This window comes from Patella vulgata, chromosome 6 (assembly GCF_932274485.2).
Source record: "Patella vulgata chromosome 6, xgPatVulg1.2, whole genome shotgun sequence".
In the NCBI taxonomy this organism is placed as follows: domain Eukaryota; kingdom Metazoa; phylum Mollusca; class Gastropoda; family Patellidae; genus Patella; species Patella vulgata.
The window spans coordinates 60,996,779-61,013,453 of record NC_065884.2 but is presented as its reverse complement, the minus strand read 5'-3'; the positions used below and the strand labels follow the sequence as shown (position 1 = coordinate 61,013,453).

At 34.4% G+C, this 16,675-nt stretch overlaps 1 protein-coding gene across 1 annotated transcript; it reads left to right on the top strand.

Annotated features, from left to right (window-relative positions):
• The first annotated feature begins 18 nt into the window (after nucleotides 1–18).
• LOC126823775 (NEDD8-conjugating enzyme Ubc12) lies at nucleotides 19–8,980 on the top strand. Its single transcript, XM_050552749.2, has 5 exons — nucleotides 19–237; nucleotides 2,786–2,880; nucleotides 3,453–3,595; nucleotides 4,090–4,153; nucleotides 6,252–8,980. The coding sequence occupies exons 1-5, from the start codon at nucleotides 138–140 to the stop codon at nucleotides 6,390–6,392; spliced, it is 543 nt and encodes a 180-aa protein (XP_050408706.1). The 5' UTR covers nucleotides 19–137; the 3' UTR covers nucleotides 6,393–8,980.
• The last annotated feature ends 7,695 nt before the right edge of the window (nucleotides 8,981–16,675 follow it).

The window sequence follows — 16,675 nt, the reverse complement described above, 5'->3', positions numbered from 1 at the left end:
TTTGCTCTGAATGAAACTGTCTGTGTGTCTGACTTCCGGTTTGAAGCTGTGTGTCGTAATGTTATTTGTTTGTTCAATCTAATCATAATTTTGTCATAAATAAACAAAAAATTCAACAGGTTTGCTAAAACAACAGAATGATTAAATTATTTTCTTTAAAACAACAAAAGAAAGATGGTGAATCTGCACCAGAAAGAGGTAAAAAGTCGTCTGCAGCACAGCTTAGAATACAGAAAGGTAATATTTGAATGTTAAAAACGGAATACCCAAAAAGGGCAGTATGACTATGAGTGTGACTAATTTGAGCCATTCAAATTCATGGCATTTTTCTGTGTTATTTAATATTAACAAAATTCAAGAATCCGCATCTAGCCGTACATCTAGCCAAAAGAAATATCCTTGGCAAATCCCCCCCCCCTTCCTTTTTAGCTTGTAGTGTTCACTAACAGACTGACTCAGTGACTGACACAGTTTCAGTACCTCTACATGTACTATTATAGGTATGAGACAATCCCAACTATCATGGATGCCATCGCATTCCGCTGTGACATGCTAGTAATGTTCCGATCGTATTTAGGTCTTTCCTGGTACCTGGTTTCTCATTGCTTTCTTGTTGGCTATTTTTAGAATTCCATGTCATAACGTAAGAGGAAAACCCCCAGTATAACGTCGTTTTTAAAAAAGAAAGATGTCAGAATTTTTTTTTTCACAATGAAATTTGGATCACTTTCAAATCACCTAAAATATAGGATTAACCGAAATTGATTTTTTCTAAAATATAAGGACCATTAAAATAACCATTAATCTTTATATTGAATTATATTGTTGAAGTTTTAAGGCAATCTGATGTTCAGAAAGTTGTTTTTGAATGCCCAGAATGCATCGATGGTTCACAGTTTGGGGCATCATATCATGGCCAATGAAATTTCAGGACCCGTTAAACCGTTATTTGAAAATAAATGGCATGTATTCTATATCTGGTCGACTTTTATTTTACTTTTTTTATGTCTTAAGGTTTTTCTTTTCGACCTATGGTACCGGGTTTTGGACAGGTATACTATTACAAATAAAGTTCACCATTCGATAGCAATCGGGGTCATGTGACCAAAATATGTGTCCTTTTACTGAATGTTTACAATACAGATAGATCTATACAAAATATTGAAGCCATTCATGGCCATTGGTGTGAAACATCTCATTCACTATAGCTAAAGAATGATGGGGACTCAGCGGCAGCCAACCCATGGTACAGGCACAGCATCAAGTTACTACCGGTTAATGAGGCGGTTATATGACATAAGCATGACCTAGATGCTCACTTACATTCGGCTAAAACACAGTATTTGTGACATAAGTCAAATAAGTGTCTTACCAGGGTGAAAAAATAAATTGCCTTGCAATTCTAAGTATGAATAGTTCAATATTTTAATCATTATAATTTATACTTTTATCGCTTCATCAGTTGTTACAAATATAATTTTGAGAAGTTTTTTAAGTATAAGTCACTGTATGGTCACTTTATGGTTACGTAACCTTTAAAAAGTTAAAAAACTTCAAATTCCTTTAAAAACTTCAAATTCAAATGAATAAAAAAAAATTTTTAGATTTTAAAATTGCACATTTCAAAAGTAATATAATATTACTGAAGATCACATTTTTGATGTATGTTTTCAGCATTTTTCATGCACTTTGACAGAAACACATGTAGTTTAATTAGTTAGAACTCCCTTAAAGGACAATATTGGTGCCAGTCATTATCACATATGTGATAGAGCTGGTTAAACACATTCCAAATATAATTTTATGTCAGAGATCATTGCTACGATGGCTGAGTAATACAGTTTTTCTGAATCGGAAGTGACGAACACCAAAGGAAAACACGAGTCGCCTCTCTATATAACTGACTGATGTGACGAATGATAACGGATATACGGGCGAATTTCTGCTCACTAATAATTCCTTTGAAGACCAAAAGTTGTTGTGTGAGACTGTGAGAGCATATCTGACAATTCATAAAAAGAATTGACTGTCACTAGATAAGCGAACACGAAAGAAAAACAGAAAAAGTCTGTGCATTACCATGTTTTTATAAGGTATAGAATGAATATAAACAAGGGAATGTACAGACTATTTCTATTTTTCTCGTGTTCTCTTATCTAATGACATTCAATTACTTTATTGAATTGTCAGGTATCCTCTTACAGTCCCATATAACAACTTTTGGTCTCCGAAGGAATTATTAGTGAGCAGAAATTCGCCCGTATATCCGTTATCATTCGTCACATTTGTATAATTCAACTACCACAATTTATTATAGGACATGTTCTATAAAAGCATGCATTTATATCCTTTCCAAAAAAGTCACAGAAAATATATTAATTTGAGTTTCATAATGTAATTTATTGAATTGAGACAGCATAACACATTAAAATGGCTATTTTGGGGGGATATGTTTATTGCCATAACTCAACAACAAAGATATATATTGACTTGAAATTTGGTGGTCATTATGAGAGGTCATTATTACAAATGTTGAATACAAGAAATGGACTGTAAATTCTGGAAGTTGTTTCTAAACTGTATATAACATCATAATATTGAAAACTAAACAAATACTGTGTTTTAGCTGTTTATTCTTGTTGGTGCAGGAGAATAGTAGGACGTTAAATCATTTTTTTTTTTTTTTCACTCTTTTGTGTGTTAACTTAAGGGGTCAACAACAACTGCAGCCTGCAATAACAACTTCACATTTTTAAAAAAAAAATACTAATCCATTCTCTTGCAGATATCAATGAACTGAATTTACCTAAAACATGTGATGTTAATTTTCCTGATCCTGATGACCTACTAAGCTTTAAACTGATTATTTCACCAGATGAAGTAAGTATTCTAATCAAATAAAAAAAATTTAAATAAGAGAAACATACATGCATTCAACTATTTGTACAACATTCAGTATACAACGTAATGAGTACATTTTGTGGATATAGCGCTTTATAAATGGACATATTATTATTATTATTATTACAAAATATTCAGCGTCTCAATCAACACAAAAACTTTAATTTTAAAGTTTTTATTTCTATTATTATTATTACACACATTTATAGCATATGGCATTGTGCAACCTTTTAACATATTTCAGGGGTTTTTTTTTCAAATAAAGATATTGTTTTTAACAATATCACAGAGCTACTGTATGGATCTTGGTACCAAAACCTTACACAAAAATTACCCAGTAACTTCTGCTTTTCAAATCCTAATATTAAGCCAATTGTGACAATAGTTAGTTATGAGTAGTGGTGGGTGCAGTGAGTAAAACAGGTTATGCTTACTCTCTCTAGTAGAACACCTGATACGACTTATCATTCTTGAGTTCAAAGATGGCAAATTTTTGTTGAACTTTTGTAAAATTAGGATGATGATAATTAAAAGAAACTTTTTTTTTTCAGGGGTTCTATAGAGGTGGTCGTTTTGTTTTCAGTTTTAAAGTTGGCCAAGGATACCCTCATGATCCCCCAAAAGTAAAATGTGAAACAATGGTTTATCATCCTAATATAGATTTGGAAGGAAATGTCTGCCTTAATATTCTCAGGTAATTTGGGAGGATTGAAAATGGCAGATAATCAGAGGATTCTCAAGTGGTCGGAAAAAAAACCCCAGACACACTGGGGAACCTCACAAAAAGTCAAGAAGTCTTCAGGGTTATCAATGATGTGTATCCTGCTTGTATTGTGACCCCCAATGTCATAATGTTCACATCACATTCAATATGGACTTGACTTTTTAAATATTCTTAGCCATTTTATAATGTTATGAGAGTATTTGATTCAATTCAAATTAACAATTTTTAAATTATTTTTCATACATACATGTATTTAGAAATTGCACATTTTCCATACTGATATGTTATGAGAATATTTGATTCAGTTTGAATTAACAATCATTTCTCGTGCATCAGTTTATAAGACCGTTGAGGTTAATGCTGTTTCTTGTCTTCAATCTTTTTGTCCGTCTGGATTAAACAATTTACTGTTAGGACTTTTTCTTCAACTTTGTGATATCTCAATTTGTAATGTTTTCTTTCAGAGAAGATTGGAAACCGGTTCTTACTATTAATTCTATTGTTTATGGTTTACAGTATTTATTCTTGGTAAGTCAATTATCTTAGCCATGCCCTTCTCCAATTTATATTAGCCATGTCCTTCTCCGGTTTATCTTAGCCATGCCCTTCTCCGATTTATATTAGCCATGCCCTTCTCCGATTTATATAAGCCATGCCCTTCTCTGATTGATCTTGGCCATGCCCTTCTCCGATTGATCTTAGCCATGCATTTCGCAAGGTTATCTTAGCCATGCACTTACCCAGTTTATTTTAGCCATGCCCCTCCGGTTTATCTTAGCCATGCCCTTCTCTGATTTATATTAGCCATGTCCTTCTCCGGTTTATCTTAGCCATGCCCTTCTCCGATTTATATTAGCCATGCCCTTCTCCGATTTATCTTAGCCATACCCTTCCAAAGTTTAACTTAGCCATGCACTTACCCAGTTTATTTTAGCTATGCCCATCTTCATTTTATTTTGGATGTGCCCTTACCTGTTTTAAAGTCCCAGTGCAACCAAGAGATTATGGCAAATGATTTTACAATCTAATTAAATTGTATTTATATTATGACAAGGACAGCTGTCTAGTCGTTCGGATGGGACGAAAAACCGAGGTCCCGTGTACCCATTGGCGCACACGTAAAAGATCCCTTGGCAGTTGGAATTCGATATAAGAAGAGTAGGCCATAGCGCCGCTGCCCTGGCAAAATTTCCCTCATAGCACACTGTATGGCGCATGCCAGTCTTCATTAGCCCAGGTTAGGAGCAGAACAGTAAGACGTTAAACCCCATTTCATTTCATTTCATTTCACACACTCAAACGAGTTAAGGGATGGTGAGTATATGGAGCTCTGACCTTCGTTTACTGGTTTTGTTTCCAGAGCATATATCATAAACCAGTCCCAGTCCGTATATTTTTAAGGAACTTTGTAGATATGTGAACCTGTTATAGTAGTTCACAAATTTAATAATATTTGGGTTTCCATGGAAACAAATTTGGCTTTGATGTTTATGACTAAATCTTCTCGTTAGATTTTGGTTTACTACACTACATAAGATCTAACATATTTTTTGAACAGCTGCCATTCAAATCATGTTGCATTGTCTGGCAACCCATTTTTTCCATAGCAATTGGTTGTACAATTAATCCACCAATTATTGATAATAATAATTCTTGCATTCATATAGGGCAAGATTTCAAACTAAAGTCTTATCTTGGGTATAGAATGATTTGTCCTTATCAAACAAAACAGTAGGAAGTTTGTTGTATTTTCCTCAAAGTTGTTTCCTTGAAATAAAAATAAAAAATTACAAAAGATTTATTAAGGACACATTATGTAAGATTTAGATAAAGAACTGGCTGTTCTTGCTATAATAGTTCAAAAATAGATAATGCAAAATGAATATATTGAAGATTTTTTCAAATTACTTTATTCTGAGCGAAATTATCAGTGTTTGTAGTTTTGATAAGATGTGTTCATTGATTGTTTATTATGGTAATCACGGTGCTGGTTATTTGAGACTTAGCCTCGCTTCTCCATTTTTAAATTAAATCATTAAAGGTCTTTGAAATTTACCAGTGGCAGGTAACATTGACATTCGGGATCATGTTATACTTATGGAAAGGAAATGTTGACATAATTCCTTGCATTATTTAAAAAATTTATGAACCTTTTCCGGTGACCTTTAAATGGCTGAAGTGTTCTAATCTGCTTAAATTGGAGCCATGTGATGGCATCAAGAGTTGATTATGGTCTTGTGGTAATAAATGTTATTAATTTATATAACATTTAAGACCTAAAGAAAGACCTGCAATAGACAGATTTAGTTCTTGAATAATGTGTCTTTAAATTCTTTTTCCAAAAAAAAAAAAACAAAAAAAAACGTCTAGACCAATTTGTTTATATATCACAACCAATACACAGGACGTTAAAGAACCCTTGATAGTTGGAATTCAAAATAAGAGTAGGCCGTAGGATCAGGCAAAATTTCCCTTACAGCACTCTTCATTAACCCAGTCGGTGCAGAAAAGTAGGAATTTAAACCCCTTTTCATTTTGCAAGAGCAACGTTCTAGATTCTTCAGCCCAGTTGAAGTAAATGCACAAGTCATCTATCTCATTTCAAATCTCTTTTTTTTTTCTCCAGGAACCAAATCCTGAAGATCCATTGAACAGAGAAGCTGCTGAAGTCCTTCAATCTAACCGTAGATTATTTGAACAGAATGTTTCCAAGTCGATGCGTGGAGGTCACATAGGATCAGTTTATTTTGAACGATGTTTGAAATGATGAGAAGCTATTTCTAGGAATCTAAGAATCATGTTTGAACTATTTGGTATTCCATTCAGTGGATAATGTTGAAAACCTTCATATTTTACTTCTTATTTGCAATATTATTCTGCTGTATAGAATATGAAAGACATTATTTTATTGGCTAATAATTAAATCCAACTAGCCATAATTGTGTGCAACATGTCAAATGATTGGTTGATATGTTTGGAACAAGCGATTTGATTGGTTTGTTAATAATGTGATATATGAATATATATATATGTTAAATAATCCATTTAACTGTCTTTTTTTGTGTCTCTTTTGGAAAATGAATGTTTAATTAAACTCAACTTTTAATCTTTATTTCAAATTAGTTAAATTGAATTTATGAAAATAATGGAATTCTGTACTTTTTCCATCAGATAAAATAAATTATTCATTTATATTCACCCACATTTAAATATGGTAGTATATTGTTGTTACCTACGTCTGTCCATCCATTCGTCGTCCACAATTGCTTATACACCATGTTTATGTTCACGAGATGAAGATGTCTATTTGTTTCCAGCGATTTCTGATATTTTCTGTCAGAGTTGTGTCGCTAGATCTTGGGGACGATCGAGAGGGTAAAGTTATCATCTCATTGACTTGAAATTGATACAGTGTTTCTGTTCAAGAGTCTATTTCTAATAATTCAAACAGCTGAAAGGGACAGGTTATGTTTATGTCAGCATTAGGAAGAACTAGGAGACGCTCAAATTGTAATTATTTCTGATAATGCTTTTTTTTGCCATTGATAGGATTTTAGTGTCTTACAAATGATCCTATTACCTACAATAAAAATAAGACAGCCTTTATACACTGCTCAGATGACTTATCTGCTGTGGGTGTATGTTTTATTGCCTGACAACCTATCTTTACTGTAAATATAATCAGCTCTATGATGTGTAAATGTGTTTAAAGAATATGTGATGTCCTTTTGGCATGGGTGGGTGTGGGGACTGGGGAATCTAAGCCAGATGGCTCCATATGAATATGATTGCTCCAATATAAAGATACTTAGATATAGTAACCTTTTAATAAGGATAGATAGATTGATAGATAATTATTATTAATTTATTTACGTACATCTGAAAACATATAGTACATGTATTTGTAACAATTTAAATAGGAATGGTTTCTGGGCATAATTGACACAACGTTATAAAACACATCTTAGTCTTTTGTTCTGTAAAATATAGTTCAACACATCGCACAAAACGTTTCACAGATTGACTTCGATTCATCATCTTAAACAGGTGATTTGACATATATTATATGTAGGTATTAAGGCACCATAACTAGATTATATGATATATTGTGTCAGGGTATAAATGTAAATACAATGGACTGAACTGAAGCATTGAATATTGAGCGTATACTATATAAGATACAAAGACTTTATTATACATACAGGTACTTGACATTTAATTTTATTGTCATCAACCTGTGGGGTATAAAGCTAACCCACTCTCCGTGGGTAAATGAGAACCATACAATTCTCTCTTCTCTATAGCACTCACACATTAAAGATGCATTATGTAAGAGCTAAATCTGCCCATTTCAAGTCTTTATTTTGGCTTCAAATGTTATATAAACTATTGTGTAAATGTTTATTGACATGTCAAGTCTGTAATTAACGCAATGGATAATTGAAAGTTAGACTATATTGTCAAGCACTGTTGTTATGATAATGAAAAATCTAGGCTAGATCTTGTCAAACCTAACACCCATAACTTTGCTCAAAATATTCAATTTTCATTATCTATTATTGAACTAATAGCAAGAACAGCCAGCTCTATATCAATCTTAAATAATGCATCTTTAACTCCTGGTTTGAAATATACATTGGTAGGGGTTCTGCAAACAAAGGAAATTTCAAACTAAGTATGGCAAGATCACCATTACCATTTTGTTTTCGAAGAAGCAAAAGACACACCCTATATGTTATTTGTGCATCAATCTGCATAAGAGGAAACTTTCATTTTCTGAATGAATAGCATTTTTAATTAACTCCATTGGTCAAAAATTATTAATGATACCTGCTCTACCCCAAATTTTTCTGAAATAGGTAGCTTCTCTTTATCTTGATTAGTTGCATATTTCTGCATGGTCCTTGTGATTGTACACAAATTGATACTTAAGTGCAGAGGGAGGACTGTAAACAGATCCAATATGTTTGCACGGTCCAGTCAGACCCCTTACCTTCTAAACTGATGCATGACCACTGTTTTCAGATAATGCATATAAGGTCATTTGGCATGATGCAGTTCATCTTGTCAGATAATAAATCAGCTACTAGAGGGTTGTTTTTGTGCTAGAGAAATTGGCACATATCTACCACCAACAATATTCTCCATCTTTAGAGGTTTCTTTTTAAAATTTATTATAAAAAATATGACGAGAGAGAGACCATACTCACTCTATCATTGATAATTAGGCCTACTAGAGAAGTTAGTTGAACAAATGGTCCAAGTTTTCTAGTGCATGAGTCAGACCATATATAAATAATATACTATATGTACATGTATTATATTATAAATGCAATTAAAGATATCCCTTACTTATATGTCACCTGTCTTTGTTTAATTGCTTGAAAGAATCTTATTAACTTGTGTTATAGTTAGATCAGTGATTCTCAACCTTTTTTTGCTAACGGCACACCCTGGAACTCATGACAAAATAGCGGCACACCTGGCTAAATATATATGAAAAATATTTGAATTTTGCAAAATAAAAACATGGCAAGTCAGACGGCATACATCCGTAGACAGAGACTAGTCATAGACACATAGAATGACTCAAAATAAATAAAGAAAAACGCAGCTATGAACTAATAAACCACTGAATACTCAATTGGGCTCATGTAGTTTTTTGCATTTTCTTATCGTGCCGTTCAAAATTCCGCGGCACACTTAGGAAGATCTCGCGGCACACTGGTTGAGAATCACTGAGTTAAATAGATGGAGCCGTGGTGGCTCGCTGAAGTCTAGCTCGCAACATGCCGTACGCGTTTTTACACGCACGGATCGTGGGGTTTGGTAGCTTGCAGACCAGCCGCAAGAAACCGGGTGAACATTTTGTATGTGCAGGACCAAAACTAAGTCTCTACGACCAGTATAGGGTCTTCTACGGTGCCGAACACAAACACACGCAAGTGACACACGTTTACTAAAATTTCCCCCATTGACTGTCCGTAGTAGCACACAGGGCGCGTTGTGAGCTAAGTTTTACCAGGAGTTCCCGGGTTCAATCCCGGTGTCGGCAGAGAAAGTTCCTCAAGATTGTCAGTGGTTATACAGAACGGAAGAAATGAAATGAAATGGGGTTTAATGTCCTACAGGACAGAAGAATGTTAAAGGTGTTTCATTTCGTGATAGAAGTAAGGTAGTTGGAAAGGATTTTATCTTCTGTCAGATTATATATTTAGAGACTGTTCCATTGTTTCGTAGTTTTAAAGGACCATCAATAGTTTATCCTACAGCTTGTTTATCCTAAACTTATCCTACAGTTTATCCCACAGCTAGCCAATATTCACTCCTGATCAGCTACAATAACTAAAAGCTAACCAGGTTATCTTCTTTCGTTTGCGAAATGTTCGGTCAATCTCCAACCGTTTGGAAAAGCAGTATTGATCATTTTCGGCATAATTATTTATATAATTTTTTATCAATAATCAGAAATTGGAAACCAATAAGCTCAAAGTTGTACATGAAAGGCAACAGGCGAACCGGGTATGTAAAACAAAATAATGGAGTAATCTCCCTTACATCAATGACGGGTTCTAAATTATTTTATTTAAAGCGATCCTACCTGACTTTAAAGACACAGCATCTTTGACTAAAAGGCAAATACAGACTTTTAGATCACGCGCAATCAAAAGTAGTCTTGCTAAAATGCAAATTGATTTAAACATACATTATGCAAGAGCTAAATCTGTCTATTGCAGGTCTTTCTTTAGGCCTGAAATGTTATATAAACTATTAATTAGACATTTATTAACAAAACAAGGGTATAATCGACTCTCGATGGCATCGGATACTCTAGATTTTAACTAGATTAAAACGGTTCGCCATTTAAAAATTTAATTTAAAAATGGAAAAGCGAGGCTAAGTCACGATTATACCAGTGCCCTGGTTACCACTGTGCACGCATCTGGTCAAAACTACAAACAATGAAGTAATTTGAATGAAATTTTCTAAATTTTCTTTTTTCATCATCTATTTTTTAATTATTATAGCAAGAATGACCAACTCTTTATTAAACTTTTAACTAATGTATCTTTAAATAAGGCAAATGATTATTCGCGATCTTGGCGCTACGTACGGGACTTGTATCTCCCACCGGTTAAGATTATCTTTGAAATGATTAAAACTTACGATTTACAGGAAATGTGCACATAGGTATTCTGGCATTGTGCTCTGGAAAATTTCATGTGCGACTAAGCAACTTTATTTTACACTCAGTTGTAAATTTGCATAAATACTGTTTAAAGCGATCACAATAAATAAGTCTATGGAAGGCAAAATAATTTGTTGTCAGAAATCAGCTTTAATCATACAAACTGTTGCATGTATTTAGCAATTCTAATAGTTACTTTAGGAACGGTCTCTGACCGGGCGATGTCCTCTCGCAAAATTCTACTTGAAAATTGTTTAGTGTTGAATTATTATAACTTTGTGTCAGATTCCTTTTGGCGAACAAAGAAGAATCAATGTGAAAAATAGAAGATAAAGGTTCCAAAATAGCCTTAGAATAGCGGTGGGGATAGAGCGGTATTTTCATACTACAGCTTAATAGGGACGAACCGGAACGGTGAAAGGACATCGCCCGATCAGAGGCCTTTCCTAAAGGAATTACAATTCTAACAGTTTAAGCTCCCATACTAGCACTATTCTAGAATGATGTCCATTGTTTATAAATCTGTCTATAACGTCACTTACTGTAAACAGACTGGAGGTTTGGTTGTCGAATGGTTAGCGCGTGCGCGCTGTATTATAAGGTCTGCCATTAAGTTAGCTGGCGTGGTTTCGATTCCCCGGTTGTGCGTGACAAGGAGTTCCTCCCACTGCTGAAGACCCCCTACGAGCAAGCAAATTATTGATATAAAATGGAACCATTAGTCACCTAGTTTGTGTCGAGTGGACGTTAAACCACCACATCTCTCTCTCTCTCTCTCTCTCTCTGTGTAAACAAACCTTATTTTGGTTGCCAACTAATTTTTAGAATTTGGGGTTTCAAACGTTTTATTTTAGAAATGTGGAGAACTGTAAGATTCAATAAATTTCTAGATGGCAATAGTTAGAAAATAAACCTTATCTCTTAACCCTCCGTGTTTCGAGATAAGAGATGGTACTACAGTTTTATCTGGCAAAATCCCGATGCGAATCAGATTGTGCCTCAAAAAGCAAAACTGTCAATTTTTTCTTCAAAACAACGATTGATTATTGTTATTTATTACATTTCTGCCACATCCAACTAAAATTAAGCATATAATTAATCTAACCTGACACGGGTACAAACCATCTCTTTTAAATCGAAGCGATAATTGTTCTCTTTGCCAGACATTTTAAATTGACGTCTAGTTACGTCATGGAGGCAGGGCTACAGATGTATCATGTAACAGTTCAGCTAATCTAAATGCGAGAAAAGTAAGAAAAACTTTATAGGTCTCAAGAATGGCCTTATCAATTCTGTTAAAAACACCGGTTGATTACCTTTACTGACAATATTTGCGGACAAACGAAAGTTATTTATATTGGGCTGAGTATGTTTAATTAGTTCCATTAGTATTAAATTAGCTTATTTTTAAGTTATGCATTAATAAAAATATAAAATTAAGTTTGGCAGGTGAAACTAAAGGCATCCAATCGTAGTTAAAAACAAACAAATTACAGTACCTCGACGTTTTTAGCTACGTTCTCGTAGCTGGGCATTAGTATGCAAGTTGCGGGAAACCGGAGGACCCAAGAAAACCCACGATGGTGGACAGAAGACCCTACTCCTTGTCACGTACAAGCGGTGAATCTAAACGACGCCACTTGACCCAATGACATACCTTATGATGCAACGCCCACGCATTAACCATTCCGCCCCTAACCCCCCATTGCGTGAATAGGTTTTGCACTTCTCTGTACATGTTATGAAGAATATAGGATTTTTTTTTTTTTACTAGCCGAAAAAAAAAGAAAAAGGAATATGAATGATTGCTACTGTAATGTTGCTAATAACCGTGTCTTAAACTCTTCACTTATTGTTTAGTAATTGTCATTAAACAGCCCAATTATTCTATGTTACATACATAATGTGGATTAGATTAATAAATTCACATCAGCAGTAGACATTTCTTGTCTTTAGATGACGTGAAAAGTCGGATAACAAGGTGAGTATAAAATAGGCTAATGATCCTAGAGACACGATTCGCCAGAAAAAATAAAATAAAAATTAAAATAAAATAATAAAATAAATTCTAAAAGAATTAGAAAATATATATGTATAAACAATTTTATTGCCAGAGGACATTAATTCCAATATCTAGAAAATAAAATCCAGATATGGAAGCGTATTTGGGTCACTACTTATTGAGATAAAATCGCAACACATCGAACTAAAATATGTCAACTTCATGAGTTATATTACAAAAAAATCGACTTAATAAGTCGACTCGACGCATTAAATTCACCTCTAAACGACAAAAACTATGTCGATATGTTTACATCATGCCAATAGTCGATTTGACTCTAAATCAACAAGTCATATTTTAATGCAATATATAGACTTAATAATGTCGCTGTTTTCAGTTATGTACCACGTGCTTAATTTCATTGCCCGAGATTGCTTATTTATGAAAGTGCAGCCAATGATGGGGTTTAACATCCACTCGACACAAACTAGGTCATTTCGGGACTAACGTATGGTTTAATTTTAGGGGTCTTTAGCAGTGGGAGGAAACCGGAGGACCCGGATAAAACCCACTAGGTTGGACAGGCAACCCTACTCCTTGTCACGTACAACCGGTGATTCGAAACCACGCCAGTTGACTCAATGACAGGCCTTATGATACAGTGCGCACGTGCTAACCATTAGCGAGTTTTTGTCGTTTAGAGGTGAATTTAATGCGTCGAGTCGACTTATTTAGTCGATTTGTTGTAATATAACTCATGAAGTTGACATATTTTAGTTCGATGTGTTGCGATATTATCTCAATAAGTAGTGACCCAAATACGCTTCCATATTGGGTGGGTCTAAACCTTTAACTCAATATTATCCATAAACTTTCACATTATAGACACCAACTGGATTTAATAATGATCCATTTCAATCGATGTTGATGTTGTTATCTTACTGTGAAAATATGGGCTCCTGATATCTCATATTATATGGCAGCTCAAGTAAATAATATTTGTAAATTGTGCTATTTTAATATCAGAAATATAGGTAAAATACGTAAATTTGTAACTGTAGAGGCCACTAGGTAAGTCACTTATTAATTCTCTGGTCACTTCTCATTTAGATAACGTTAATTCACTTTTAGTTGGTTTACCTTTAAAGCTTATAGATAAATTGCAAAAAGTACAGAATACTGCAGCTCGACGTGTTACTTTAACGAAGAAATGCGACCATATAACTCCTGTTTTATATAATTTGAACTGGTTACCTGTTAAAATCGAATTGATTTTAAGATTTTACTACTGACTTTAGCTCCTGTTTACCTGTCAGATCTTTTAGAACTTTATACACCTGGCCGAACACTACGTACCTCAGATAAACTACTTTTAAAGCCCAAAACTGTTCAACTAGTCTCTTATTGTCAGCGCTCTTTTAGTTATCAAGCACCTGTTTTATGAAATAATCTACCATTTAGTTTAAGATGTTGTACATCTCTATTATATTTTAAAAAACAACTTAAAACACGTTCATTTAATCAGGCTTTTAACAGAAGACTCTGTATACAATCGTAATCTTGTTGTTTATTTATGATTAAATTGTCACTTTGTAAAGTGCCCCTGAACATGTTATATAAATAACTTGCAATGATAATAATAATAATAATATCTAATACACAATGAACATTTTAAAACCAGTTCTCGGCGTCGGGTTCTCTGAATTTTAAAACGCGATATTTTTAACATATTATTTCACAAGTTTATCCGGATCTAATTAAAAATGGCTGCAGCTGATCTACAACAACTAACAGATAAGCTTGAGACTAGATTAGAGATACATTATGGGAGATTCGATAACGAGTTGGCAGTTCTTACTATAATAGTTAAAAACTAGATAACGTAAAGGCAATTTGCTGAAAATTTCATTCAAATTGATCCACTATGAACCCAGAACTAAGCGAATGAAATTTCTGCCTAGCCTCGGTCATCATTACTAAAGTCAGTACGATAAACAGCATAGACTCGATTATCCATTTAATCGTTAAATCAAGAAGGAAAGTTATGTAGTAAATCGTCTCACAATCCCGATTTGAACAGAGTTTCAAAAATAAAAGTCTGAGTACGTATGAAATTTAAGCGCCCAAATATAGAGGAATCGTGTATTTACCGTGTCTCAAAAATTCAGCTCACAGTATTTAGTCGTTTGGACGTGAACGCCATAAATGCTTATCCGGACACGTAACCCTTTTAAGATTTCTGGTCATTTTTTCGTTGGGTGGCCTGATAATCGATTCCCATTCCTTTAGAGGTCTATACAATGAATGACCCATGTGCTGTACTTGATAACGAAAGGTAAATTTCACCTACACATTATTTGTATAAGTAAAAATCTGGTTTATCCATAAGTCGCATAATACAGTTTGTGACACCGGTCTCCATTTCCAGATGAAGACTGATAGGTTTAAGTTGTTTGAAAAAGTATCACAGATATTGAGTTAGTTGCTCGGCCTTTTGGTAGAGGATTTTAAGGGATTTTAACACAAAAGTAAGCAGTTTTATTCTCCAACATATTATCGGGATTGGCCCTTTAAGATCGCAGGCTTTCGATGCCATCTACAGTTGATTATGGTCTGGACAGGCCCGTAACTAGGGGGGTGGGGTGGGGATATACATTGTCCGTCAATTTTACTGCAACCCTGAGAACACTTCCCGTCCACCTCGTTGCTCTGAGCTAGTTAAGGTCCTGATTATGGACAACAAGACGCATCTTTCACTGCCTGGCAACCTAATTGTTTTAAACTTCCTTGTAAAGAAATGTCTTTCAGACCTTATTGTGTGAAAAGTCATATATGTAATATGTTTATTGGCGTTCTTCCGCATTTAATCGTTCAATTTGGAAAGTGTTCTACGTAGAAAATGTTTGAAAAAAAAAATCCACTCAAAACAGAAAATAACAAACATAAAAAAACTCTAATAAATCACGTTTTTTCTTGTCAGTGACAGCTTTTGGATGTTTTCCACATATATTTAGGGAATTAGATAGAGTCAATAATTTAATTCCTTTCCAATTTTCGTATGTCACAGTACCTCCCCAATTGACAAAATTTAGCCATTAAATAAACATTAGTAGAAGTCAATTTCACATTTTCTGATGATGTACATAAGTTAGAATACATATTTGATCAAATAGGCATCCAAAATCCACCATAATCAGGTTCTGTCAGTTATCTCCCTTTATTTATTATTATATAAAAGTATATTAAGAAGGTAAAAGGTTTGATTTGTCATTGATTCCATAATGTAGTAAGGTTTTTGAACTTTTAATACTGCATATTTCCACATACAATTATGTCGACTTGTCGTGCGGCGACTTGTCGCCTCGGAAGTTAATCTGTGCACATGCGAGTTATCCAATCAACAAATGCGCAAGCTCGAGTTTGACTTCCGAGGCGACAACAAGTCGAAATAATTGTATTTTGTCGACTTGTCGACTTGTAAATAACTTGAGGGCGACAAGTCGACATAAATGACCCGACAACGCGACAAAATGAAGGCGACGATTGTCGGGTCAATTCGTCGACTCGATTCTTCGGCTTGTCGACTTGTCGGGTTGTGAATAAGTCGAAGGCGACAAGTCGACAGAATTGAGACGATGCGACGATCGTCGGGTTATTTTGTCGTGTTGGCGGGTTGATTTTGTTGACTTGTCGACTTGTCGCCTTCGACCTATTCACAACCCGACAAGTCGACAAAATACAATTATTTCGACTTGTCGTGCGGCGACTTGTCGCCTCGGAAGTCAAACTCGAGCTTGCGCATTTGCTGATTGGATAACTTGCATGCACAAAGATTAACTTCCGAGGCGACAAGTCGCCG